Below are 27121 nucleotides of genomic sequence, written 5' to 3'. Positions count from 1 at the left end.
TTTCTGTGGTTCCCTCTCAGATTTCTGTATTTTTTCTGTATGGGGGAACACATCTCCAGTGAAAGACACCTGTGTGCTTTGGAGTGCTTTTTCTGCAGATCAGCAATAGCTGCTGTGTGTCAATAGTTGTAAATAGAAGCAACTCCATGAGAAAATCCAGTAGCTAATCCAGTTCTCCAAAAACAAAAGATGGAAGTAAATAAGGCAAAGCATGCCACCCTTCAGCCCCTGCACCAGGAGGTGAAGTCAGGTAATGTTTGTGTCTTGAGCAAACCCCTGAGCATGCCAATGGCCAGTCCCATCTCACAGCAAAGCGAGTGGGCACAGGCCACCAGCAACTAGGAGGTCAGCACAGCAGCTGTGTGAAAGGTAGCCAGGATGCTGGGGTAGGCAAAGACACCACAGAATCCTTCTGTGCCTGACAGCAGTCACAGAATTTGCCAGGGGAGCAAGACCCGCCAAGGGTGACTGCTGTCATCACTGCTCAGCACCAGCTCTTTGTCAGTGGAAGATATGATGACATCTGTCTCAAAACTTGTCTTTTTAACACCAGCAATATAATTTCTTCCTCTTCCAAACCCAAATCATTTGAAGCCCTAACTTTTGGCTGGTTTTCCATGAACATATGAAGTTTTTGAGAATGAACTCAGTTTTTCCAGTTGCCTTCTTCATTTGTCTAATGAATTTTCCTCCCCTTCCCATCATCAAATAGACTTTCCCAGATGATGGGGAGGCTCTTCTCTGGAGGAAAAAGATTCTTCTTTGGCAAAGAAAAAGTTTTAAATGAAGATTTAAAAAGCTCCTGCTGATTTAGGGGTTCTTAATATTTCAAGTACTAAGTTTGAAACATTGTAAAGTGACAGCAGATGCTGGGTACCTGCCCTCTCATCCCTGATACTATTTATTTGAGGTATCCTAAATTGACATACAAGACCATCACTCATTTTTGGCCCAAAATGTATCTTAGACATTCAAAAATCTCATTCCCAAATATCTATTTGTGCCCCAGATCAGGAGATTGGGTGAAAGTTGCCAGTGTTTAAAACATGCAAACAAACAAATACTTGGATGTTTTTAACTGTTTCCTGTTTTCTGAACTGTCATGGTTCATGTTTTCAATCTAATTCTTTCTGGCTTTTGGAGAGAGAAGATCTCCTTCCTGCCTTGCTTTCTAACTAGCTTGCTAGACTAAGGAGTTGAAAAAAAACTGCACAATGGAAGAAACTTTCCTAAGTAGGATATATCTGCCTACAGCCCAGGCCCGAGCACAGAGCCTGGATCCTATGCTCGCCTTGACTCTCTACATCCAAGCTCACCAACTAGTCACTGTGCAGGCACACTGATGGATCTTCTGCTGTACTTACCTAAGCAAATCTCCTCCCTTTCTGCACAGCGTCTCCTGTGATCATGTGTGAGACCCTGTGGTGCCCTGCTGCTGCTTTTTGACCAGCCATTCTGCAGGGCTCCATCATCTGTCTCAGCATCCCACAGTAAAAGGACTGCGGGAGGTAACTGCCACATTTCACATACAAGGTATGAATCTCGTTACTTTTTACCTGTCCTGCTTAACACAATTGACATATTTCTATTTTTCAGATGTATTATTTACTGTTGCTAGAAACAGAGGATGTTAATGCAGAATTCCTTGCTCCCTAGACCTGAACACCCAAAAGCGCAGTGAGTTTTTACCAAGCGTTCTTTAAAGAACAACTCAATATGAGAAATCCTCCTACAAATGCCACATGGGTCCATGTAATCAGCCCTGCCAATCCACTGCAGACTGCAAACAGCCATAGACAGGATTCCAAATGGTTAATTTTAAATAACTCATTTTCTCTGATCTCTGCACAAATTCCTGTCGTGTTGCATTACACGTAAACAACTCAGAAATCTAAGGACATGCCTTTCAGTCAAGAATTAGTATGGCTTTTTGGTCTGAGCAGATTAATTGCAGTTTGTAACAATATAAAGTGAAGCAGTCTGATTAGAGTTTCTATTGTTCTTTGGGATAAAATATTTTATGTGAATGTAAAGCCAACTTTTCTGCTGGAACAACTTTATTGACTTCTGTGGAGAAATAAAAGACTCATGTAAAATCCATAGTACATCATTGTTTGTGTGCTGTTATAGTAAATAAATTTTATAAGCCTTCTGTAAATGACATGTGCCAGATCAGATCCCAGACCCTATGGAAACGCCAATGTCAGTGAAATGAAGCAATAGGAACATTTTGCTTTGGAGGAGACACTTCCGAATGATCTCTTAGGACTTTATGGTTTTGAAGGGGTTTCCTACTTCCATTTTTTTCACTGCTTCTGTCTTCTTCCTAATATATTGCTCTTAAAACCTCCTTGTCATTCTCTTTAGTTTCATTCCTATGTACTCTAGAGTTAGTTTTCTGTTCTGGCTGCAGGCATTGCTCTGATGTTTTGTAGCAATCCAGTACATGCAAGCCCAGAAGCTCTGCAACACAATTTCTAGTACCTGCCAACAGGATTAGTGGGAGGAACTTCCATGAAACCTCTCTGAATACATCCCTCACTGAGCAATACGTCCCTCAACACTTTACGATGGGATTTTCCTCTTCCTTTATTTTTTTTTTTTTTAATCTCTATCTCCTTCTCCTTTCCTCTCATTTTTAAAAGCAAAACATTGCAGAAAAGACATTTAAATGGATAACGAATGCATAGTCTGCTTGGTTTTTTTTTGAGGGGAGGTGGGAAATCCCTCTGAGGCAGATATACTGGTACATAGCTGCTTGGCTCTGTCTCCTCCTTTGAAAGATTTTTGGGTTGTTTGCCTTTGTTTTGTATAAAACCAGTTTTCTTTATTTTAGTTTTCTTTGTTTATTTTTCCAGTTTGTAGAATGCCATCATTGGGGGTGATCACTGCTCAGAGAGGTCAGAAGTTGTTTGTGGTGTTTTGGATCCCATGTAAGTGCACTGGGGGGACTGAAATATTTTTGACAAGTGTGTGGGCTTGCCAATGCAATTCCATCCTGTCCATGCTGCTGGATTAAAAATGAAGGTCACAAATATTCTACAGAATCTGCCAACGTCTAATTGTTTGCCTCCTGTTGAGTTATCAGGATTCCAACAGGGTTTCACTTTTACAGGACTAGCACGTTTTATAGAACAGGAGACATTTTTAATGTAATATTTGCAATTACATTTCACTATTACAGTACTGCCTGACACTGGGGACCAAAGCAAAAATACTAGATGGAAAAGTACAAGCTGCTGCACTTTGAACTAAAGCTGTGTGTATTGGCACAGGGGAGCATGTAGCTCACATCACTGGTGGGACATGTTACATATAGATCACATTAAACCAGGCTGCAGAATCGCAGATGTTTAAATCAGCATTGTAAAATCCTGAAAAAGTGTAAAAGTGAGGAAAAAATTTACATTATCAAAATATTGAGTCATTACTTTTATATGTGTAGGAATCCTTTCTATAGAAATAGATTCCTTATCCCTGTCCATTTCTGTAAGGCATCCTCTTTTTTTTTATATATCCACTCTGAGTGGGTAGAAGCTTTTAGTTTTTGATGGGAGGCGTTTTGAAAGAAACTATTTTCACACTGCACGTAATAGCATGGTTGGAAGGACAATTACTGCAAATTCTTCCATTTCTGGGTGTGAAGATCCCCAAAGGCAGCAGGAACCGCTATTGCTACCCATGTGGTTTGTCACTTGAGGGCTGGGGTTCTTTATTTTATTTATCCAGCCTATCTGCTGTAAGCAATCACTCCTTAGGCAAGTACATGGAGTTTCAATCTCAGATTGCATGTTTGCACATAGTTTTTGCTTACTATGAACAACTTCAGATGAAATATTGCTTAATTGTTCAATAATTGTATGTAATTTTAGGACCAATTAATTCCTCTTTGGGTGACTTTAATTACTTTGATGAATATTGAGGCATGGTACAATATGTTCCTCCCATGAGAATGTTTAGCTGTTCTTAAGTCAGAGGCTGTTGGGAATAAAACAAAGCATCTGACAGGATCAGGTTTTGATTAAAAAAAGAAAAGCACCCCACATAAAGACTTTTTAAAGGGAAACTTCAATGTCAGTTCAACATTACTGATAATTTCTGCAGCTGGGTAAACACCATTCTTTTACAACTGTGGTAGGCAGAGCATGAGGGTACTGGGAACAAAATGTGGCTTTGTATTGAATTTTCCTTAACTGAGCTTTTTCAAAGCAACATGCGTTAACAGGTCAGGAGGTGACCGCATGGGCAAAAAAGATACATAGCAGAGAATGACAGAAATCAAAACTAACAGAGATGGGTTTTTTTAAACTGTGGTCATCTCCAAACCTTGCCAGTCAAGAACTGTTTGCTGTAGTGTAGGCCAGATTTGACCAGAACATTTATTTGTTGCAATCGGTAGCTGTATCAGTAGCTCTGAAAACAAGGGATTGTATTTTCTTTTTTCTTCAGATTCTGTTTTGCCTACGGAATGGGGAATGGATCGTTAGCAGAGCACAGATACCTCTGCCTCTGGCTTACCCATAGCCTCCACAGTGGTGACCAAAAGCTGTGGTCCCCTAACCACCCTCTGAAGTCCCACATGAGGTACCCATGTGTGCATGCCTGTGGTGTGAAAACCTTGATGGCAGGCAGCCCTCAGAGCTGTCATCAGCAATCAGTCCTTTAGGGCTTCTTCAGGCAAGCGCTGCTGCAAGCCCAGTGAGGACAGGCACCCTTTCCTTGCCTGTGCTGTAAAAGTAGTGCAGATACGTGGGCGAGCTCAGCTACCCTGCACTTCAGGCCAACACCTTCAACAAGCAATTCAGGGTCAGCTGCAAAGGCATGCAACTCACACTAATGAGAAGATGTGTACAGGAGGTCAGACTTACTGTCTAGTCCTGGGAAACCAGAGTGTAATTTTTGTTTGTGTGTGTGTGTTTTCATCTGTCATTTTTCTTTAAAATAGATATTATTTTTTTGTAAGACACCCAGGAATTATTGCTTAAAATTAAGCAAAAATATCTAATATTTGTAAGTCTCAGTAGAAGTTATCTGTTGGCACTGCTAATATATTTATCTCATTCTACCACAGTAAAACATGGAGTTGCAATTCCAATGAGTATAAGAAGGGCCTATCTGGAGCAGCTGGGTTTATACCCTCAAGGGAGAAGCTAAAGAAAGGAAAGGGGAAAAACCCAGGAGAATATGATTGTGTCTGTAGTGGTTCACAGATCTGTTTGCCATCAAATCTAGCATTGTGGTGGTGACACGGAATTGTTACAGCTAAAAGCAAAGAATGCAGAAAGTAAGGGGGTTTGACTCTAAAGCTTGAAACACTCAAAGGTTTAGTGTTTTGAGTAAGGCAATGATCCAAAGCCTATAAAGGCAGAAGAAAAACAGTCTTTGGCTTCAGTGGGCATTGCATCAGGCTTTCAGATGACTAGCAATCAGCAGACTTCATTCTGTGTAATTCTGTATGAAAGAAGCATTAGTTCTCCAACATACAGTCAGCTGAGGAGGAATAAGACGCTCTGTGTCTTACAACTCACCCTCCTGGTCAGCAGACATGCCTGTCACCGAAGGCAACGGAGATGTTCTTGCACAAGTGGTGGAAAGGCATCTCACTGTGCTTTGCAACGGCTGCTTCCCGCTAAGCCGTCACCAGAGGGAGAATTAGCAGAGACTCCATTGTCACATACCCCAAACCCGATACCTGGGTGACATTTAAACGAGCACAGGAAAGAGCCTGAAGACTCTGTGACCCCGGTGAATTGGGGGATCGTTTTTTCCAAAGGGAAGGCGAATGTCGGAAGGTCAGATGACAGGTGCCTACACGCACGTTGCTGCTGCACAGTGCGTCAGCTGGAGCTCGGGCGCCGCCGGTACCAAAGAGGTGGTTCCAGAGCAGTGAGCACTTCAGCAGCTCCTAGCACCGGTCCCTCGACTTGGGAAGGATTTCATAACACGTGTGAAAGCCAAAAGCTTCTTTTGACTGCTAATTTAATAAAGAGCAGCGAACCACTGGGTAAGTCCCTGGAAGATAGACTAAATCAGGCTAATTTGTTATATAATCCCTTTTTAATGTGGAGAATTAAGGTGACGGCAAGATGACTACATGTTTAATTCTCCAAATAATTACTGGCGGGTATTGACATTAAAGATGGGAGAGAGCAAGTTAATTTCTGCTCTTGTTTTCAACACGTGCCAAACTCTTACTTCACACCAGTGAGGAAAGGCTGGAAGCTGTTTCATATGCATGAAGTAACAGTTGGCACAAATCGCTGGGGGGAGAAAACTAAAAACCACTAAAGCCCAGCAACCCAAACTGTCACTTGCTGACAATTTTGACTCACTCTGTTGAGAAAAAAAAAAAGACCAAAACAAAAAAGAAAAAGTAAACGAAGGCCTAATGCAGGGTATTCCACCTGAGTAAAACCAGGTGTCTGGTCCTCCTCAAGGCAAATAATGCCTGAGAAGGCAGCGATGGCCTCAGTGTTCCAGCCTGCTCCTGTCCCCCCGGGGAAGCGCTGTCGTGGGCAGGACCGGAGCGGGGTGAGAGCGGGGCAGGAGAGAATGACGCTCGACTCCAGCTGGTCCTTCCTTCTGCTGAGGCTCTCAGCCACGAAAAACCTGTTCTCCCCCATGGCTAGGAATGGAGGTGCTGGTGCTCATCACGGCTAACAGTGTCTGTCCTGCTTGGGGCATCTTTGCCATGTGGATCAGGATCGTGGAGTTTACATCCTCCCTTTACCACCACTGCTGGATTTACCCTAAAACAGCTGGAGGTAGCAATATCTGTACAACCTGCCTTTAACTCGTGTCTCTTCACATAGACCTGAGATATCTTTGACATTTGGGCCACGGCTGCCAGGGCCCTGGTGGCACTCAGGGGCCCTAATGTCCCTGCCCAGCCCCTGCACACCCTGCTCAGGGCCCAGGAGACCATGTCAGCTCTCTGCCCCAGCAATGCTGCAGCAGGGCCAGGTGGCAGCAACGCACAGCTCTGCCAGGCCACGGGCCCATGCCCCAGCCCGTCCCCACAGCCCACACGGCACCCTGGCAACCGCCATGGGTTACATGAGTTTTCTTACATGTTTTCTGTTTGAGGTGACGTCCTGTGCTCATAGGACTCGATGACCATCTAAGTCTTCCCTGTCATTTATGTAAGTTAATACATAAGTGTTTGAGAGTCAAAACATGCATATGATATATGAGATTCACCATATAGAAGTATTATGTATGGTTCCTCTGTGATTTCCTCCCACCTAACTGTCCTGCGCTCTCCCTTTCTTCTCCTTGTTCTCTCTAACTTGATGTCTACAGGGAAGAAGAGGAGCTGAGGATGAAGTCATGCAGCCTGGAGAGCAAGGGACGACACTGGGCAAATTCATATCAAGAGTTAAGTTCAGCATGTTTCCTGTCAAACCACTCCAGAATCAGATACTTTCCTCCTTTTTTGTTGAGGGCTAGAATATTACTTGCAAGCCAAATCTTGCTTGTTCAAATGACTCCCCCCCTTTTTTTTTTAAGACAGAAACTGTTTTTGAAGTTTGACATGTTTCTTGTTTTCATACCATGTTGATTTTCTGTGTGGTTCACTCTAGGCATCCTATGACTGACAGCTTATTATCTCGCCTTATGAAAATCATGCATGACTTCTGGGAGCTGTCTGTCAAAAGGAGACAACACACTGAGAAACTGGTACCTTCTCTCTAATTATCTGTGTTAATGGTTGCTCAATGAACCTGTTAACCGCCTGAAGTGACTTGCGTCTTTACAAGTACAGTACTGCATGGTCTTTCTCTGCAATGTTTAAATGGCAAATGCTACCCATGCAGCGTCCCAGTCTAACTTCACCTTTGGTCTGGTGGTTTCCAAATGCAGCTGGTGTTACCGATATTGGACAGCAGACCCCTTCCTGTGCCTTCAGAAGTAATGGCTGTAGATGAATGTTCCCTCCTCCCCTTGTCTCCTGTCCTCTGACGATTGCCTCAGTTCCAAGGTTTATGCCTTTCAGTGAAGCACTTAAGCACACACTTAGCTCTAAGCACTTCATTCCTGTCATTTCATTGAATAGGGATGGATTTAAGTGCCTACTCATAGTTCATGTCTTGCCAGCACTTCAACAGTTTCTTTTGCAGTGCCCAGATAAGATAAAAGTTAGGAGCCAGCCCTGACAGTCCTGCACCTGGAGGAATGGTTTGCTTTCTGGTTGCGATAGACAACACCATTCAAACCTTTCATGATACTCCAAAGTAGAGGTTGATGGGGCCCTAGGTCAAGCTGCTCACTGAGGATGGAGGAAAGGTGCTCTCCCGAAACCTAGGTCTGACCTGCAGGAAAATGAGAGAGGGAAAGATTCCTCTAGTTTCTCTGGTTGTGGCCCACTGGTAGCACCATGCTCTGCTGGGGCAGGACACCCCAGCAGGAAGTCAAACCTTCGCACTGTGGCCATAATGTCTCAATTCTCCAGCACAGGCTGGTGGAGACAGCTGTTTCCTGGCCCTTCCAAATCCTACCACCATCCCCAGACACCCACACAGATCTCTTCTCTGCTGCACCTCCTCCCAGGATCAGCTCACCCTTAGGAGTCAAGAGTATGTACGTTTAAGGGCAGCTCAGGAAGCAAAAAGAAAGAAGAAACACATAATTCATGTTGTTTAGGGCCTGACTGAGCACCTTGTCCACACTGAGATTAAGTGCTAAGAAATTAACGATCACAAGAATAAGAGGAAAATAAGTAAGCCATATTAATCTCAACAGCAGAAATCATCTCTGGGGGTGGTGCCAAGATGAAATGAGAACTGTTGAAGTGTGGCCAGTTAAAAGACTCTAATTTTTCACACCAGTTAGAACACAGATGAGTTCAGAAGTTGTACCTGTCCTGGGAGGAAGGGTTGTAGGGTAGCATGTAGTAATCTAAAAGTGAGACTTCAGAGAGTTTTTGACTGGCATTTGGAATACCCTTGGAAGCTTTACAATCATCTAATTTTGCTTGACTTGGTGTGCATTAGCATTTTATATATGGCAATGAAGAAGGAGTTTGGCTTAGGGCTAGTTGCCACTGGCTTCCTGAGGGTTAGAAAAGCCAAGCTAATGTAGGACTTTAGCCAGATGTCAAACCTCACTCTTGTGCCCCCGTGGCTCTGTTCCACAGAGGATTATACCCAGCCAGTTTCCAGCCCAGGCAGCTGCTGGGGAAGAGTGGACCACTATGTCCACCAGAGCTTGGCAGAGCTGCAACCAGCTTTAAAGGATTTTTTTGAACATGTGGAGAGCATACTCTGCTCTCAGTTACACCAGGTAAAAGCATGATATAAGTTGCTGGCCCTGTTCCAGTCCTTTTGTGCTGCTGCGGCAACAAAAGGAGTCAGAAGACTGCACTCACTGATGAAGCGGGGAGAAGTCATTCTGCAAAGGAGTCAGTTGGCTGGGCAGCCCTGTGCCCCTGCTCTGCTCCTTGTGCTGCCAGCACAGCTGAGTGCCTCTGGCAGTGTGGTCACCCAAAAACTCTGGCTGCTAGCACGGCCCTAGCAGGTCTATGCGGCTTGGCCCTGCAGAGGAGCCCTGTGGCTGCACTACCTTGTGCTGACAGCCATAGATAAACTGCATTTGTGCCCCTGTGCCACCCTAATAATAAGTGTGGCCATCAGGGATAGCTAAAACTGAGGGAAAAACTGGGCAGCTTTGTTGACATGGGGAATTTAAGTTGCATAGGTAACAATGGACAAGTTGAGTTGGGGAAGAAGGGCACTAGTCAGCCACACTGGGAATCCCTCTTTCTGAGCATGGATGGTATCTTTTGTGGCACTGCTTTGGACAGCTGTGTTGGGCAAACTCCCAGCTCCTTAGGGATACAGTGGACTATCAGAAAAAAACCAACATCATATGTCATTCTAAGTATGTACTTGCTGTGAATGAATACAAAGACCTATTCATTACTCCTAGTGTTCACATAACTGACAGATTAAATCACTCTCTGGCTGTGAAAATGACAGTGGCCCAATAGCTAATGCTGTCTAACAGTTTCCATTTGAAGGCGGTTTCTGATTGTTATAATTTTGTCAGGATTCAGCTGCTTGAGCTGGAATTTCCCATGCCATATGTCACCAGAAACTGAGGTTTTGTATGTGAAAGGGCCTAGATGAATAGTCATGGCATTTCCAAGTTCCTGGATCACTGAAAAGTCACTTGAACACAAACTTTCAGAGAGTAACTGTACATTTCTCCTTTCCTGAGGGAGCAGGAAAAACACCTGGAGTTAGATGCTCCCCTGTGGTCAGTGTTCAGGCCAAAGCTGGAGTTGCAGCTAAACAGCCTGAGTGCAAGAGGTTCATGTTCAAGGCTCTCAACTTGGTAGACTTCCTTGACAGTTTTAAAGTTTTCCAAATTACCAGTGTCTTCTGAGGCTGTGCTTTGGTCCACTGACATACTTAGTCCCATATTGTAGCCCATACTGTTGACAAAAATTTTAAGCAGACTGAGATTACGCTACCAGGGAGCACAATTTGCAAAGATGGCATCTAATGGCTTGAGTCTGAGCACATCTTGGGTTTGGGAATATATTTTTATAGCTCTCCTCTGCTCACCCTTTACCTTCTCCACTGCTGTCCAGTTGTCATATTTCTGATCGGCATTCCCTGTCATACAGAATCAGGACCAGTTTTCCTTGTGGGTCTGAGCACCAGGCTGAAGCTGCTAGTTCCTGGACTTGAGTTACTTTGGCAGCTTTTAGAGTTACTTTAATTTGATCCACTGAATCATTTTTTTTTTTCTCATGTTTTCCAAACAATACTGGAGAGGTCAACAGGAAGAGCTTTCAGGCTGAACTGAGTTGTCCCCTGGTGAGATGCTTGTGTTGGGAGGCTATTTGGTGACCAGAAATAACTGGCATGACTGTGGGTCAGGAGTGGGGTTTAGTGGACCAAAAGTAACTTTGAGGATGATATGTTCTTTCTGAGACTAATATCACCAGATGAATTGCACTTTGGGTGGAAATGTGCTCTCTGATCTGCAGCCTATATAACCCTCTCCCTTTCCCTACAGATATTTTTATTAGTCCGCTTTACAAGCCCTAGAAAGGACCTCTAACTGCCACAGGAATCTGAGAAGGCTTGTGTAAGGTCCCTAGAGGAGGTTTTCCTTAACCATTGTGCAACCCAGAAAATTTCCAGATCTCAGTAAAAACTCTGTATGTGTTATATTTTCCCAAACAGGGCATCAATGTGAATTGTAGGAGCTATTGGCTACAAACTGTCTAGAGGTAAACTTTATAACGACCCAGAATATTTTAATTTCACTACCCACGCTACTGGACCTTCAGATGATTTAGAGCTCTGACAAACCTGAATTTCCATTAAACTAGAAGGCTTGGGTCTAATTAGTAACATTATCCCAGGAAGACAGTGTTCAGGATGGCCTGCAAAAAATACCTGACCATTTACTGTAGCCTGCTTTTATAGTGGGCTTTGCAGTTGTACTGGATTCTGTAATGGCGTTGCCATGGCATTAACAGTACCTTAGCTGGCCAATTTAAAACTGGTTGGGTATGTCAATGCCACGCTAGAGTTCTAATAAGGTCTGTGGTAGAGACACATCTGCAGTTAGAAACTGTCATCATTCTGCACTGCCAACATGGTGTAATACTCTGCACAAATCCTCAAGCCAGACCTTAGGAAATTAATCTGGATCCTATAAACATTTTACTGGGAGGAAACAAAAATACTTGCATGACCTGCCAGCTCTTTTTGTCTCAATAGGTAGGACTTCATATGGAGGAAGTGGTCTTTTCCCTTGGTGATAATAAAAGCACTTTATATTTTTGCTGCAGTGGAAAGATCAGGCATTATATAGACCAGGTTGAACAGTATTCAGTAAACTGCAGATGTCCTTAAGTTTCCATTATAAACTTGATTTTATTCCTGTTCTTTACTTTGCCAAAATTAGCCCTATACACCTACAACTTCACAGGCATAATCTTATTCTGGAACAGATTTTTTGGAAGAGTTGAAGGAAACTGGTCAAGGTGTTTAAGAGAGATGATGGCTAAAAAAAAAATGAGATCATCTGCTTGGAAAGATTCCTAAAGGCTTTTTGGCTTGTCATATCCTGAAAATTCACTTGCCTAGAGATTAAAAAAATATTTCAGATCTGTTGGTCTTGGCTAGAAATGGTGCCTTTGAATAGTTTTAGGCTGTCTGGTGACAGAATTATTTGGTTACTGAAAGTGGTTCCTGCCTCAGTGTGTGTATGTATACGTGTTATGTGTTCTCTGGAGATGTTAACTAGTCAGTGCCAATGTGCTCATAAATTTATAGTGGCATATGTAAGGTTTCTAAACAACTCTGCGTGTATCTTAAAACAGACACATTGCTTCCCTGAGACTAGTCCTATCTGTACGCACTGCTGCCTAAAATCCTCACCTGTGTGTTTCCTGACTCCCACTGCAATCCCTGCTGAAGCTGACAGCACGGCTTTACAGTCCCTTCTGTGCAGTCCCTGGAGACTTCTCCCAAAGGGAACAGCATTCAAATCTCATTCTACCCATCCCAGTGCTCTTTCCCGGGTCAAAAAATTCCTACCTGCCATGACGTGTGGCAATAAGTCAGTCTCTGATGGTCGCAAGCCACACATGAGAAGTCTTAAGTCAATATTATTTTTCAGCATGTATGTTTTGTGGCTTATTTCTGGTTTTATGACAAAGTAAGTTCTGAGGCATAATGTTCTATTCTTAAATAGGTTTTATTTCAAAATATGTGCTTAGGGCTTTCTCGTAATTTTTAAAGACAGTTCTTGAAGTCTGACCAAAACCAGAGGCAAACAGACTCATTAGACAATTTTCAGTGTCTCTCACTTTAAGTAAGAAGAATGTGACATCTGGAAACAGTGTAGTTGTGCTATACCACTGCATTAATGTGGTCTCCTGGGATCACTACTTACCCACTGCATCATCCCCTTAGCTCGTACTGAAGGATACAGCACAGCAACAGTAAAGTCTGCCCTGCATGTGCTACTGACCATGGGACATGGCCGATGTCCCCTGGGACCTTGTTTTTAGTTAATAATGTTGCCAGACTTTTAAACATTTAAGCCTTGATCTTTCTGAGCTCCTGACTTTAGTTGGTTTTGTTGTTGAAGTCAGGTTCCTGACCTACAAATTGCTGGAGCCCGTGCGTGTATCTGGGAGAAGTACAACACCACGCTTTCTCTGTTTATTATTCCATCAGCATCTGTTCTTGGCCACTATTTGAAGCAAGCTCTTGGGCTAGATGGACCTTTGTTTTGACTCGGTGTGAATGCTCTTAGGCTACATTCTCAGTGTCAACAAAGAGTTGACTATTTGCTGAAAACAGGGCTAGGAATTCACTTTGTCATTTTAAAGATTTTTTTTACTGTTGCTCTGTTTTGTGAAGGAGCTTTGGTATCTCTGTGCTCCGGAGCTAGGGCTTGAATCCCAAGCAAAGCATTATCTTGGAGGCAGGGATATGCTTTTTTCCTCCCATTCTAGTTCATATGTTCACTTCTGGCTCCTGACAATCATGTTCTCTATGTGCTTGGTAGATACTTGGTAGGGTTTTGCACCTGGATGCTGCTGGCAGCGGGCATACCCTGGCAGGACTGAGCTGCACACTGCTGGCTGCTCTGCCACGCGGCACAGGGACAGCGCAGCGGGACTGTCCAAATGGCCATTGTCTTCTGGGACTGAAGAACTGCCTGCCTGCAAGGCAGAAGTGACAAACAAGCTTTCGGGGGCTTTCAAGAGGGAAAATGGGTTATGATGGTAAGATGAGATTTAAAACCGACAGCTACATGGATTAGGGGGAAACTGGAATACAGCTGGCTCAGTAAGAGGGTACAGAGATGATAAGGAGAAGAGGAAAGGCTTGCAGCAGGGACAGAGGAGGATGGTCTGTGATCTTGGAGAAGAATTCTCTTGAGATCTGGCTGGAGCTGAGCACAGGCTTCCTATGTTTGGCTCTCAGCTGTGGAACCCACCTTAAGGGACTTCTCCTCCCACTACAAGTTCACACAGATGCTGACAGTCACAGACTCACCGAGAGACAGGCTTTCACCAGAGGGGATGTGGAGAAGTCATTAACTCCACCTTTCCATCGCAAGACCAAGTTACAATCATGTCAGTACCTTATTGTTGATATTGAAGCTTTGTCCAGTGTCTAATCTATATCTCCCAAGCTGTCTTATGCTTCTTTATGTTTTATTCTTCGTGATCTTTCTACTAAGAACTTATCAGTTCCTTATTCTTTGCAAAGCTTTTTAGCTGAAGATTATTAACCTTCCTTCTTCTCATTTGTTACTTCTTCAGAACTAATCCTCCCCCCCCCCCCCCCCCCCCCCCCCAATTTCTTGAAATCTTCCTTCATGTTTTCTGGACCTCTGACCATTTTTGCTGATCTCCTCTGGCCTCTTGCCAACTAGTTCGTATCTTTCTTGCAGTACAGTGCACTTAACAGTCCACATCTTCCAGATGAATCTTTAACAGTGGGTATCAGCCCACACTGACTCTTTAGACACCCCAACGTCAGGGCTTTGCCATTCATGTTCACCTTGTTTCACCGCAGTCCCTGGAATTTTTCTCTTGTGAATTGGTACCTACAGTTACACAAGTACACATGGGTGTTTCTGTCTAAGCATGGTATTTTGCACTAATGCATTCTGTCCATTTTAGGTGACTTCTCTAAATATATCAAGACCATTTCAAATTCTGATGGTTTAGCATCTGTAACATCTGCAGTCCATCCTTGCTCCATCTGCAAGTTTAATAATCATACTTCATATTCCATCTTGTATGCCCCTTCAATGAAATCATCAAATAAAACTTTATATGGGACCAAGACCCACAGAATTCCTTGCAAAACTTGTGTGTTTTGATAGGTTACGATGGAATTACCCCATGGATACAATTAACCAACCAGACTTGACCTCCTGCCCCTTCCCACAGTGGTTTCATTTAGATCACAGTTCACTAGACTGTTCATGAGGATATTATAGGAAGTAGTGCTAAAGGCTTTGCAAAAAATAAAATAAGTTCAAGCTATATGACATCTGCAGCCATTACTTCACCCTCCCTTTAAGACTCCTAGAGTGAAGTTGATCAGACTTAGGCAACTGGAAAACATCTTACTTAACTGGTTACTCTCTAAGCAGGTTTTTAGGCTGCTAAGCATATTTTAGGCTGAAATTTTACCCCTTTTTCCTGGTAATAATTGCACTGTCTGTTTTCTGTTGACCTTTGTAGTAAAGTTTGATGTAAAAGGGAGAAAAAAAAAAAAGGGCATTAAACTCTTCAGCTTCCTTAATGTCCTATGCTGATAGCACACACACACAATCTTTGAGTAGTGGTCCAAACTTCCCTTTGGTTTTTTTCTTACAACCTTAAACGTAAAATGCCTTTTACTTTTGGCAAGCTTTGCTAATTGCATCTTGTGCATTTTGTCTTTACTAACTACACACTCCCTCAACCCCCCAATGAATCGAGTATTGTGCTGGGTTCTCAACCAGCTGACCTAGTTTCTACTTTACACATATCTCTCTCTTATGCTTGCAGTCAATTAAAAGGTTGTGAATTAGCTGACTTCTGCTGAATTTCCTTACTTTCTTCTAAAATGGCATAGGTTGCACTTGGTTTCTCATTAGCATTTCTTGAAGGAACCGACAGCTCTCTGTAATTTGTTTTTTCCTTAGATTTGCCTCTTACGAGATCTTCCTTACCCATTCTCTGAGTTTATTGACATCTGCCTTGTTGAAATCTAGTGCTGTCAGTCACTTGGATCAAGTGGCAGAAGTTGACACTACATTTGCTGCAGTACTGATGTCTTCTAAAATGTCATATCTGGTAGTAGACTTCGAGTCATATGTTACACTGCCCTCTACCTACATGTAACACTGCTGCTCAGCTGAGGAAGGCAGTGACAATTACAGTGTGTCTTAGCCCTTAAGATTTACACTGCTGTTCAGAATTTAGCATGAAGAATGGGAAGGAAAATGTGTTTTCAGAGAAAGCTTCTGTAAAGCATTAATAACTGCCCTTATAATGGATCTCATTCAAAGTGGACAGAGGATCTGTGCTGATGAAACACATTTAGAACACAAACGCTTTGTGATAATAAATAATCTAGACTAAGGTATGCCATGATCCTTGCCCTAATTTCTTTACTAAAGACTTAAAACATTACGCAGCTGTTTCGTGGTGCAATGGGCAGACAGTGAGATCATAACGGGGGAGAGGAAGAAAAAAGCAGCAAGCTTCACCTTAAGCAAAAATAGCTGATCAGGCCACATTGGACCTATAACTTGTAAGAACAGTGACAGAAGCTCTTACTGATGTCCAATGCAAAACCAGGAAGACTTTAGGTCCTACTAAAGCCCTCTAGTATTCTTTAGTGTTGGTTGACGGCACTGTAGATACCTCATGGACCTCTCATAGGCCAACTAGAGATGGTCAAGAAGTCAGGCCAAGCCTAGTGCTTATATTCAAAAGCTTTCCTGTTACACAAATATTTTTATTGACAATATTATAATCCACATTTCTTTACTATCACTTCAAGTTGATTTGGATTCCCTCAACAATGAAAATTAATTACCAGTAACCAGTCCACGCTGTGGTCAATTTCTATGACAGGTGTAAACTAATAACAATGTGGGCATCATACTGGCAATGTGGTGTTGGAAGACAGGGGAGCAAGTAGTGGTGATGATTTAGAGAAAGCCAGGTTGAAAATCACTCCAAGTTACATACTGCAGGGAACAAATGTGCAGTGTCAATACGCTATCTAGTGGCTGTAGCGATCATGACATTTTTCCTGAATTACTGTTCTGCTTGCGAACTGCAATATTGAAAAATACTTTAGACGAAATCAGGATTTGTAAGTGTAAACATTCCTTAACAGGTCTAAGACATTTTGAGGTTAGAGGTGATTAATAAAAGAATATAAAAAGAAAGGTAGCAAAGTCTGCATGAATAGGCAGACAAAACTGTTGCTGGAAGTTCTGGGCAGTCATTCTTGTCATTAACAGCATTCTGACAGACACTGGACAAGCAGTTAAGATTTTTCTCCTTCATACACAGACTAGGTCCTAGACTGACCAATAAAAATACCGCTCAGTGTAGGAGTACTTCAAGAACAAGTTTACCTGTTTTCTTTAGCTCCTACATTAAGGAATATTTTGTGAGGTAAAAGCAGGTAATCTCGATACTTTAAATTGAGCACATCGTATACAGTAATGCAAGGCCAGATGTGTTCTCCTCTAACGGGGAAAACCAAACTCCATCCCTTGAGATCAGACTCGGAAGAGGTGAAGGTCATACACAACAGCATTCTCCCGGTTTGTTTCTGCCAGGGATGTGATTGGGCTTCAGTAAATCATACACCCCTTCTGCCTTGTTACCTTATCTGTGAAACGAAGATAGTACCATTCTATCGAAGCTAAACCAGCTTTATAGTTAACGAGTACTTCTGTTGTAAAGGCTGTGTTTTCTACGTTACATATATGAAATGGAAAATACTGTATGTATATATGACCTGTACCAGCATATTCAGGGTACGGCGTGAGTTCCGACTAGCACACAAATTAGTTATATTTTTTAAAAAAAGTCTGACTCACCATCGCTCTCAGCAATTTTGCACTTTTCTACTTTGTAACTGAGAAAGCTCCCTAGACAGCTGTTAAACCATTTATCTTTAAGTGCACTTAAATATCTGTATTTGCTTTAGGAGGCCAAGTAAAGACATGATGATGCAGGTTGCAGCTTGGGTAGCATTTCTTGAACAGTTCTTTCTAGGAAAGCAGAAATTTTGATTTGATCTCTCTTCATGTATCATGAAATCAGAGGTGCCAATTTTGTTCTCCATTTTTGCTAAATAATTTTTCTGTTTATATATACTTTTAAACCCTTAAAAAAAACAGTTTTAAAATAGCAGGTAAACAATGTTCATAGTACCTGCATTTATCATAATTATTTCTGATATAAGGCTTCTATGGTGCATGTCCTTTGCCACATAAAATAGGAGTTAATAAATATGTATATAAATACAATATATGTATGTAAGTCGGCCTCACAGGTGGCTTCTGGACTAAGTTTACGCTGTGCTTGATAAGAAAACTATAACTTTTTAAAAGCAGTTGCATAAATTCAGTTCCCTGGTCTGCTCTTTCATCCCAAGTAAATCCAAAACTCAGAAGCATGGAAGAGCTGGCAGTTCTACAGGCAACCTGCTTCAAGTGCTCAAAGCTGAGGAGCTTAACCCTCTTCTCCCCTCTCACCCAAGAAGCATTTTCTATACTTTCTTCTAGGTTAACATCTGCTCCAGATCAATTACCCTCAAAAGAGGTATTTTAAAAATACTGTAACTGCAACTGAAAGAACTTTCTTTTTAATATGACTACTAGCATCAGAGATGGGCTAAAAAATACATCAGAAAATTAGGTACATTTCCCACTAGAACTTCCAGCCTTATGTGTCTAGCTCCAGAGTGCACAAGCCTCAGCTTATTTTTATTGCTTGTACAAGCAGCACAAACCTGGCCACAAAGGTATCAAAATAAATAGTACAAGAAAAAGAGTCCGACACTCAGGATTCATTGCACAAACATTTAAACAGAAGAAATAATTTTTTACAAATGTGTTTCTCTTGTATAAGAATAATTTTGTACAGAAAATAGTTCTTTATAAATTTTACAGAAATAGGCTAACATTTAGATTCTCTATTAATGGATAATGATTGAATGCTATTTAAGATTTCAGTTGTGTGAGCCACCAATATCATTTACACAGCACTATGTCACTTCTCTAACATTCTTAAACTGTCTGACTATTTAAGTGTTGAGTCAAGACAGTGAAAATAAAACCTAGAACCATGTTAATTTGCAAAGACTTCAGTATCTTGAAACTGCTAGTTATGAAATACTTCCTGAAAGTAATACCATAACTTAAGTCTCAAGGAATATGAACTTAAATGTTAACAAGGCAGCATTACTTGCTCACTTTGATTATCCTGCTGGCTAATACTGTAAAAACCAAACTGAACAAGCTTTTATATTTAAACCAGTAAAACTGTTAATGTGATCTTCAAAACGAGATAGCAGAAGCTACTCTAGTAAATGCTATACAGCATTAATACAACATATGAATGTAATAAAAATACTTTCATTTTCTTAAGAAAACACCACAGAAGGTAGTGGGGGAAAAATCAGTAAATTAAGACACAAAAAGTAAATCTGTGAAGGGTGAGAAGCAATTGAAAAACATGTGTATATATATTTATATGTAAAATGTAAGGGTATGCTAGGAAGTACATATATTTAAAAATACTTAGTTTCTTCAAAGTCTGGGTTAAAGTCCATATGGTATCACGCAGACCTCAAACATAAACCACCTTCAAACGCTTTTCCTCTATAATTGCTGTTTCAAGCACCTGTACTTATATGCAAATTTCCTTCGAAATTAGTGGGAAGGTAAGGTCATTTATCCTTGAAATACAACTATTTGCAATAATCTTTTCTTGCTTTCTAGGTATTTTATAAATTTAAATAGAAGATGAAAGCAAACAAGTACTATATAATCCAATGACAGAAAACCTGAAATTTAGATTGTATATGGTCTATTTAGTATTCATACACAGCTGCTTAAAAGAGTTTGCCAGCTGTACCCTATGGAGTACTGTTGACACTTCCATGTGTCAAGATTCAAATGCACAGCTATGTTTAGTCAAACATTGCTCCTGCTCCGAGTTAGCCAGTCTTTTAACACATACAACATAAAATCAGCTGGAACTGGACACCTTTCCTTCTCACAGCACAGAGGTTGATATGAGACAGTAATGAATCACATTATACTGGTTCACATTTCCATGTAGTTAGAAGGAGAAACAAGCCCCCCGCAAAACCTTATTCCAGTGATTTTGCAAATTCTGCATAGTCAATGTATCCGTCATTGTTCTTATCATCATCTCTTAAGACATCATCTATTAGACTAATCAGCTCTTCTTCTTTCATTGCCTGCGTGTGCTCACCACCTTCCTACAAAAACGAAATCACATTGAACAGTTTAGCAGTGTTTTTCCATCTAGTGGCACACATGACAGATTACTGACAACTGATTTTTTCTTAAGCTATTCATGTTTGGTGCCTCATTTGGCACTAAGTTTTAAGTAATCATTTATGCCAATATAAGCAACTTTTACCAGGTGCAAGTTATGAAGTCCAGGTTCTCCAGACTTCAGAATAAGTATCCAGTTCATATACTTAGCCAAACTTCTAAAAGCACAGTGTATACTAATGGTTAATAATCTAACAGATGTATTCTTTATTTGTATCTTAATGTAATAGAGACACTATAGTTTGCCTACAGTACAGAAAATATTCCTGTGTGTCAGAACTTATAAAATGCAAGCTTGACATTAACAGAGTAATGAAGAAATCCAGTGCTGTAGCTTAAAGTCAGTAAAACTCTTAGCAACACCCCTTATGAGCAAAGTTGAATACAAAAAGGAAACAGTCATTACTCTGTTCTCAGCTAGGTGTTTTTTGCCACAGGTGTACGTATGGAGAAAGTACGTATGGAAAAGGATGATACTTCCAAAAGGTCAGTATGAGACGACATGTTAGCATGGTCTATCTAATGATTGTATCTTCCTACTTTGTCCATAAAAGTTCCTAGCTGGAAAGGCAATTTGCGTTTATGAAAAATTCAGACCGTGACTGGTTCTTCTAATTCTAATTTTGTGCAAGAGGTCTCTTATGGTTTCTGTATCCAAGGCATTAATGGTTTGGAGTTGAAAACATCAGCCTCAGAACCTCAAACAGCATCCTGTCACATGACAAATCCTCATGAGCATTATCCCATTTTGGATCATCTCCCTTTCTCCCCATCCCTGCCTACCAAAGTATCCCCTCCGTCAAATCATTTTCACCCTACAGTCCTTCCCCACTCTGAAGTTTAAACTACAACAGAGACTTCTTGAAAACTGCAGCGTGACATGAGAAGCTGTGATAAAGCTAGCACATCTCTAAATCAAACCAAAACTATTAGGGAGGGGTGTGTGTGTGTAATAATCTCATTTTCAAGCAAAACTGTAACTGCATTGAAGACGTGTTCTAACTGTTCCATTCTATTCTAAGCTTCTTGTATTCTTGTAGAGAGAACTGTTTCCAAACACATATGACATTAGAAAGTTCTACCTACCTCTTTGTGGACATGTGATATAGCAGTAGCAAGCTCTAACCCATCTAACAAATTATTGCCATCGTAGTCATGCATTTTGAAGTAATGAAGCTGCAACTCTTGTGGAGACATTTCAGATTCTGGTTTCTCAATAACACCTTCCAAATGTTCCATGATGTGGCTAAGAAAAAGAAAAATCACAAAAAAACAAACCCCAAACCCCACAACATATCCGTCAGTTAATATTTAATGCTCTGTTTACGTGAAATTTAGTCTTTGATCAAACAGTCAAATACATAGGAAATACTGTATCTCTAAAAGCACCTTGGAAAACCAGGACAACCGAAAGCTACACTTTCATACTAAGATGAAGGAGGCACAAAAGTGGTTTGTTACAGGTGTCGTACCAGCCTCTAATACCAAGATAGCTATTTCTATTTCTTCTGCCCTAGTTAGCAGGTTATCAAAACTGAAGCAGTGCCCAGAAACTCCTTTTGGCTGTCTTCCAAAGCACAAGAACTGGAAGATCTTTTCTAGTCAAACATGAAGTATTCTAGGGAGTTTTATTTGCTGCTACCACTGGTTTGCCTGTATGAAGAAGCAAGTGAGAAAAGAATTGTCACTCTACCTGTTCAGCATACAATTTTGTCTAAAGTATATTGATCTAGGTAGGCAGGATTCCTGCAAGAAATTATATGTAGTATGCGTAGGGCTAAAGGCTCCAGAGAGGCCTTTCTAGGTCTAGTATCTCCACAAACTTATTGAACAAGCATGTCTCATATCTGACTCTAGCTAGTCATACAACATCCTGAGAAAAGAGGGTGCCCTAGGCTTAAGTCCAACTCACTTAACAAGACTTCAGAAATTAGCAGATCATTAAGAAATAAAGTTTACGTTTTTAGAACATGGAACACCTACTCTTTATCTTGTACCAAGTTCTTATCAAGGCGAATATTTGCATGTTGACTCTCTCCTATGTGTTCCTCAGCCAGTGCAGAGATGAAGAATGCAGCCAGAGAGCAGAACAGCAAATGTATTCGAAAAATCCTTTGAGCCATCTTGATCTCCTACAGAAAGGAAAACACCCCCCACCCCAAAAAAAAACCACACTACAGATCAAAATTGCAATCTACTTTCAGCAGATTTACAGAGTGCTTAGAAATAACCCAACTAAGTTCTAGAAGAACCTGCTACATTTCAAGCACTCAGGAAGCAGAAAACCAGAGAACTCCAATTAACAATTTCTATGAGGGTCCCTATTTCGTGGTGACACGCAGTAACTTTCAGAGAATGACTTTTTTTCCCCATGCAGCACATGTCCACTCTTCAGCCACGCGTGGGTCTTCACAGAGCTACCAGACAACCAACCATGCCAGCTTCACGCACACCTGCCCCACAGCTAGGGGAGCAAAGGTCGCTTACAATTACCGAAGAGGCTCCATCTCATTAGCCGATCTACGCGGACTGCACGCCCGGAGTAACACACGGCTGTACCCACGCACCGGTCACCGCACCGCTTCAGGGGCAGGGACACGCCACAGCGCGGCAGCGGGCCGGGGGGACAGGGGGCCAGCCGAGGTGAGCGAAACACCCGATCGCTGGTTTCGGCTTCTCTGTAGTTCTCCCACCCCCAGCTGAAGCAGTCCCCAGTCTGCTGCCGGTTCGGCGCGGAGCGGGGCCGGAGCCCCCGGCAGATGGCACCGCGCCGCCCGCCCGCCCGCCTCCCACCCGCGGCTCCCCGGCCGGGCCCGCCGCCCGCCGGCCGGGCCGCAGCGCGCCCCGCTCCAGCCCGGGCTGCCGGGGCGGGCGGAGAGGCCCTGCCGCCGCCAGGCTACGCACCTTCCGGCGGGCGATGGCGGCCGTGGCTGCGGGGCGCGGGCAGGTGGAGCCGGGCCGGGGACAGGCCGGCCGCCAGCCCCGGCCTCACCTCTGACCCGGCGCACGCGCCGCGCTCCCACTCCGCCCCCCCTCCCCGCTCATTGGCTGCACCTTTCGGCCGGGCGGGGCTGCGTCACCGCTCCCGCAGTTCCACGTGGAGCCCTCGCGCAGGGACAGGTGGAGCGCGCCGCCCACCGCGAGGCGGGGCCGCGGCCGGCCCTGAGCCCCGTCCCGGCTCCGGTGCGGAGAGCCGCCCGTCCCGAGGGCGCACCGGGCGGATCCAACCAGCCGTGCCCCGGGCGGAGGGCGGTTGTCAGCCCCTGCTCCGCGCGCTTCTCTCGCGGCCTCTCCGCAGTGCCTTCCGCAAGCGAGCGGCGATGCTTTCCGTTCCCCGCCGTGCCCCGGGGAGCAGCAGCGCCCTGGCACGCCACCTCTGCCGTTTATAAACGGCTTGTTCGCTTTGCTCCCCCTCCACCAGGCGCCGAAGGTCTCTCATTTTCGTGCTTGACGCCTGAACGGCCGTTGCTGTCCCCTCAAGGTTGTGAACCTCAGAGCCAGCTCCGGGCTCGGGAGGCGGCGTGGGCCCTTGGCTCGCTGCTCGTGCGCCAGCCGCGTGTTCTCTGCTGAAGCCGCTGCTCAGGCCCAGGCCCAGTGGTGGCTGCCGGGACAGCGGGCAGAAGCGACCCGGGGCTCCTGAGGGCCTTGGCAAGGGGGCAGCGCCTCTGTCCCTCCCCGCTGGGGAAGGGAGCCCCAGGGCCTCGGTGGGGCAGCAAACAGCGCCTCAGCAATGCCGGCGTTTCTCGGGCCCGCAGGCCGCGGTCGGTCGGGTGGGTGCAGCGCCGCTGGCGGGCCGCAGTGGCGGGACAGCGGCTGCCCGCCCGGGGGCACGGTTCTCCGGGCCTGGGCGTCAAGTGAGAGGTGGCAGGAAAGGGACGGCTGTGAAGGAGCCGCGGCCCCCGGTGGCAGGCCTCGGGCAGCGAGTCGCCCCGCCCGCGCACGCCCCGCCGGGCACCTGGCGGCGGCCCCGCGCTCGCTCCGGGCGCCTCCCGGGAGCCGCCGCCGGGGACTCCGCGCCGGGCGGGCGGGGCGGGGCGGGCCCGGCGGTAAGATGGCGGCCAAGGGCTCGCACTCGCACGTGAAGCTGGAGGGGGAGATCGAGCGGTGCCGGGCGGAGGGGCACTGGGAGCAGCTCCGGCACCTGGCCCAGCAGCTGCTGCCGCCGGCGCGGCCCCCGCGCAAGGCGGCGGCAGCGGGGGGCGCGCAGGACGCGGGTAAGCGGCGGCGGGGGACGGGCGGGGTAGGGCTGAGCGGCGGGGCGTCCGCCGTTACCGGACCGCCCGGGCTCGGGGCGGCGGCGGCGGGACCGGCCCGTCGCTCCGTGCCGCCGCCCGGGACTCGGCAGCCCCGGCCCGGTGGGCTGGCGTGGGCGGGAGCCGCGGCTGCTCCGTCTCTCCCGGGGCTGCGGGAGAAGGCTGGGCGCTTCCCCGGCGCTTCCCGGCCCGCCGGGCGGCCAGGGGCACGCGCTGCTCGGGGCTGGCAGCGGGGGGCAGCGGCGGCGCTCGCTTGGTGGCCGCGGGCCACTGCCACGGTGCTCTCGCCTCGCTGAGCACCGGCCCGCAGGTGGCGGCTGCCGCCCGCTGTGCCAGCCCCTCGTTTAGCCGGCTCGGCTGGGCTGCGGCCAGGCTGCCGGCCCACGGCTGCCGTGCTGGGAAATGGCTGTTGGCAGCTTCGCGGTGCGTGCCGTGCTGGTGCCCTCTTGCTCCCTCCCGCCCCGTTGTGGGTCCCCTTGTACTGTCTCCCATCAGTTCTGAATGGGACTGCTTTATTTAAAGTCTGGGGCTCATGCAAGTACCCCTTCACGTGTGAGACAGGTTTCATAAATAGCGAATGTGTTCTTTTTTCCCTGTTACAACACACAGCTTCTTTTTAAATGACATCACTTGTAAGAAGTGAGGCAGCGTTAGAACTGTAAAATTCTGTGTCTGTAGTCAGCGGCAATAAGTTGTGAAGAAGACCTGATCCAAGCCACCGTGCTGGTACGAGAGGTTCTGCTGTTGGTGTCAGGGGAGCTATTTCCCGAATAAACCCGCTTCTTCAGAGATGTGTTTCTGGGATGTGGCCTTAGATTTAGTTGAACCTTGCTGTGGTGCAGTAAACCTCAGAGTGGGAAGGTGTGGTGGGAGGAGATGTTGGTAGCTTAATAGAGATTTATTTACAAGGCTTTCCCAGTGTAATACGTGATGCTGATGGAGCGTCCTGTCGTGAGCCACGTGGCCAACCTTTGAACTTCGGTCGAGTTTCAGCTGCGCTTCCCAGGCGCAGAGATCGTCATGCAGTTTGGGGGCATTAATAGTTGAAGAGTTCATATTGGTTTGTTCCCTTGTAATTAAGAGTCATAACAACAGTGTGATTGCTGTAAAAACATTGTTAATTTGCTGCTATGTCATCATAACTTGCTAGTTATGAAAGACAGGGGTTTTGTTACGGCTACAGAACTTTTCTTCCAGCAAGGGACTAGCTGCAGTTTTGTGTTTCTAGAAACAATCGTGTGTCTATATGGAATTTTTTAACAGTAGTATTTGCTTTGAAGGGATTGTGTATATTTATTTCTTAATTGTATATGATCTTATGTAATTCCTTAATTTTGGCTAGGGATATTAGTGGCTACCTGCAAGCTCTTCAGTGTTGTGTAGACATGATTGCAAGCAAGGCGGCGGTGGTGGGGGAATACATTTGGGACATTTACTCTTCCCACTTCATGTACCTATACTTTGTGTATACAAGTTAGTTGTAGATCCACAGTTGAGCAGGAAGAACTATGGTTATGATTTGATATGCAGCTGAACACTTAAGCTGCAACAACAAAAAAAATCTGTAACAAATGACACCCCCCCATGTGGATTATTAGTGATGTATATAATGCATGGGTACTAAGTGGGGATAAATTGTCCCATGGACTGAAAATACAGAAATAAATACATTACCGTGTTTCCTGCTTTCTGGAACTTCCAACTTTGAAAAGCGAAGTATACATGAAATGTAGGGCTTGGCTCTTTGGTTTACGAAGATTTTCTTACCCTGCTTGCCCCATTAGTCAGCTGATTGAGGTATTACTTTTATGAATAAATGAACTGCAGAACTGGACCCATCATGCAAGAGCTACCAAGTACACTAGCAGATGAAACTTTTTTTTTCTCCCAGTGCATGGTTGCAACATCACTTGATGCTTCATGCCATATCCAGTGCTACTACCTATGTTTGAGTTTCTCTTCTGTGGAACTGAACAGGAATGGATTTTAATGTAGAAAGTATTTTATACGCCATGTTAGTTATGTCACTGGATCAAGCCTTGTGTGTCTAAATTCTCCATTTTTATTTCTTTCTGTGAATTTTCAGTAAAATCTTTGATGTTTCTGATGTGGTTACTGTTTTGCAGTGAAATTTTTATCTGTAGTCTGAAGCATGCATTATATGCTTGTACATTTGTAAATCTAAAGCATGCACTTAAATGTTTGCAAGGATGGGTCTTATGCTTTAGAAAGTGAGTTTTATGCTGAAAATTCTTAACTGTTTTATTAGTGACAGCACAAGAATGAGCTGTGCTGTCAAAATGAACAGATTCATTGGGGAAAATCTTCAAGTTGAAAGGAAGTGTTGTTTCATTTTTTCATAACTACTTTAAGTTACTGTTTCTGTGTGTGTTTGTAATGCTATTTATCAGCCGTATGGCCCTAAGCAATGTTTTTTTCCTGGTTGGTATGTGCTTTCAGAGGACTATGGGAGTATGCTGCTTGCAGAGGCCCTGCTGGAAGAATGTTTGAAGGAAAACTTTGCCAAACTGAAAGACTGTATTCCACTGACAGAGAAGACTGAGCCAAAACTGAGTGAAGCTAAACAGTATTTGACCAATATCTTGAGCAGAGGAAAACTACGAGTAAGTGGGTTCTGTCATCATAATTCCTGCCACGTGGATGCTTCTTTCATGTGATTATTGGTCTGATACAAGGTGTTGTGTTGCCTGTTTGTGTTCCTGTATGTACAGTGCTGTATTGTAGGTATTATTAATGGACTGGTAATTCAATAC

The 27121-nt window shown here is 44.3% G+C and overlaps 2 protein-coding genes across 5 annotated transcripts in view; one reads left to right on the top strand and one right to left on the bottom strand.

Moving 5' to 3' along the window:
- Positions 1-18574: 18574 nt before the first annotated feature.
- Positions 18575-23133, bottom strand: MCFD2 (multiple coagulation factor deficiency 2, ER cargo receptor complex subunit). Of its 2 annotated transcripts, none has more exons than XM_040611421.1 (4): positions 22999-23133; positions 22078-22226; positions 21181-21340; positions 18575-20015 (listed from the first exon to the last, which is right to left on the bottom strand). In XM_040611421.1, the coding sequence occupies exons 2-4, from the start codon at positions 22215-22217 to the stop codon at positions 19884-19886; spliced, it is 432 nt and encodes a 143-aa protein (XP_040467355.1). In that variant the 5' UTR covers positions 22218-22226; positions 22999-23133; the 3' UTR covers positions 18575-19883. The 2 variants fall into 2 exon arrangements, with proteins under 2 accessions (XP_040467355.1, XP_040467356.1); XM_040611422.1 differs by lacking the exon at positions 22999-23133 and adding an exon at positions 22582-22727.
- A 991-nt stretch (positions 23134-24124) lies between these two features.
- The window catches only part of TTC7A (tetratricopeptide repeat domain 7A), a 172238-nt gene continuing 169241 nt past the window's right edge, over positions 24125-27121 (top strand). For 2 of the 3 annotated variants that reach the window (XM_040611418.1, XM_040611417.1), the window contains exons 1-2: positions 24127-24308; positions 26808-26971. In XM_040611418.1, coding sequence (XP_040467352.1) covers positions 24146-24308; positions 26808-26971 — 327 coding nt within the window. In that variant the 5' untranslated portion in view covers positions 24127-24145. Of the gene's footprint in view, positions 24309-26807; positions 26972-27121 lie in introns of all 3 variants that reach the window. The other variant, XM_040611419.1, reaches the window with a different exon arrangement.

The sequence above is a fragment of the Falco naumanni genome, chromosome 12 (genome assembly GCF_017639655.2).
Source record: "Falco naumanni isolate bFalNau1 chromosome 12, bFalNau1.pat, whole genome shotgun sequence".
Classification (NCBI taxonomy): Eukaryota; Metazoa; Chordata; class Aves; order Falconiformes; family Falconidae; genus Falco; species Falco naumanni.
This window is presented reverse-complemented; position numbering and strand designations above follow the sequence as displayed.

Coding starts and splice junctions, on each gene's coding strand:
- MCFD2 (XM_040611421.1), bottom strand. CDS start 22,217: ATGGCTCAAAGGATTTTTCGAATACATTTGCTGTTCTGCTCTCTGGCT. Junction 21,341..22,077: donor AACTTGGTACAAGATAAAGA/GTAGGTGTTCCA, acceptor TCTTTTTCTTAG/CCACATCATGGAACATTTGG. Junction 20,016..21,180: donor TATCACATGTCCACAAAGAG/GTAGGTAGAACT, acceptor TCGTTTTTGTAG/GAAGGTGGTGAGCACACGCA.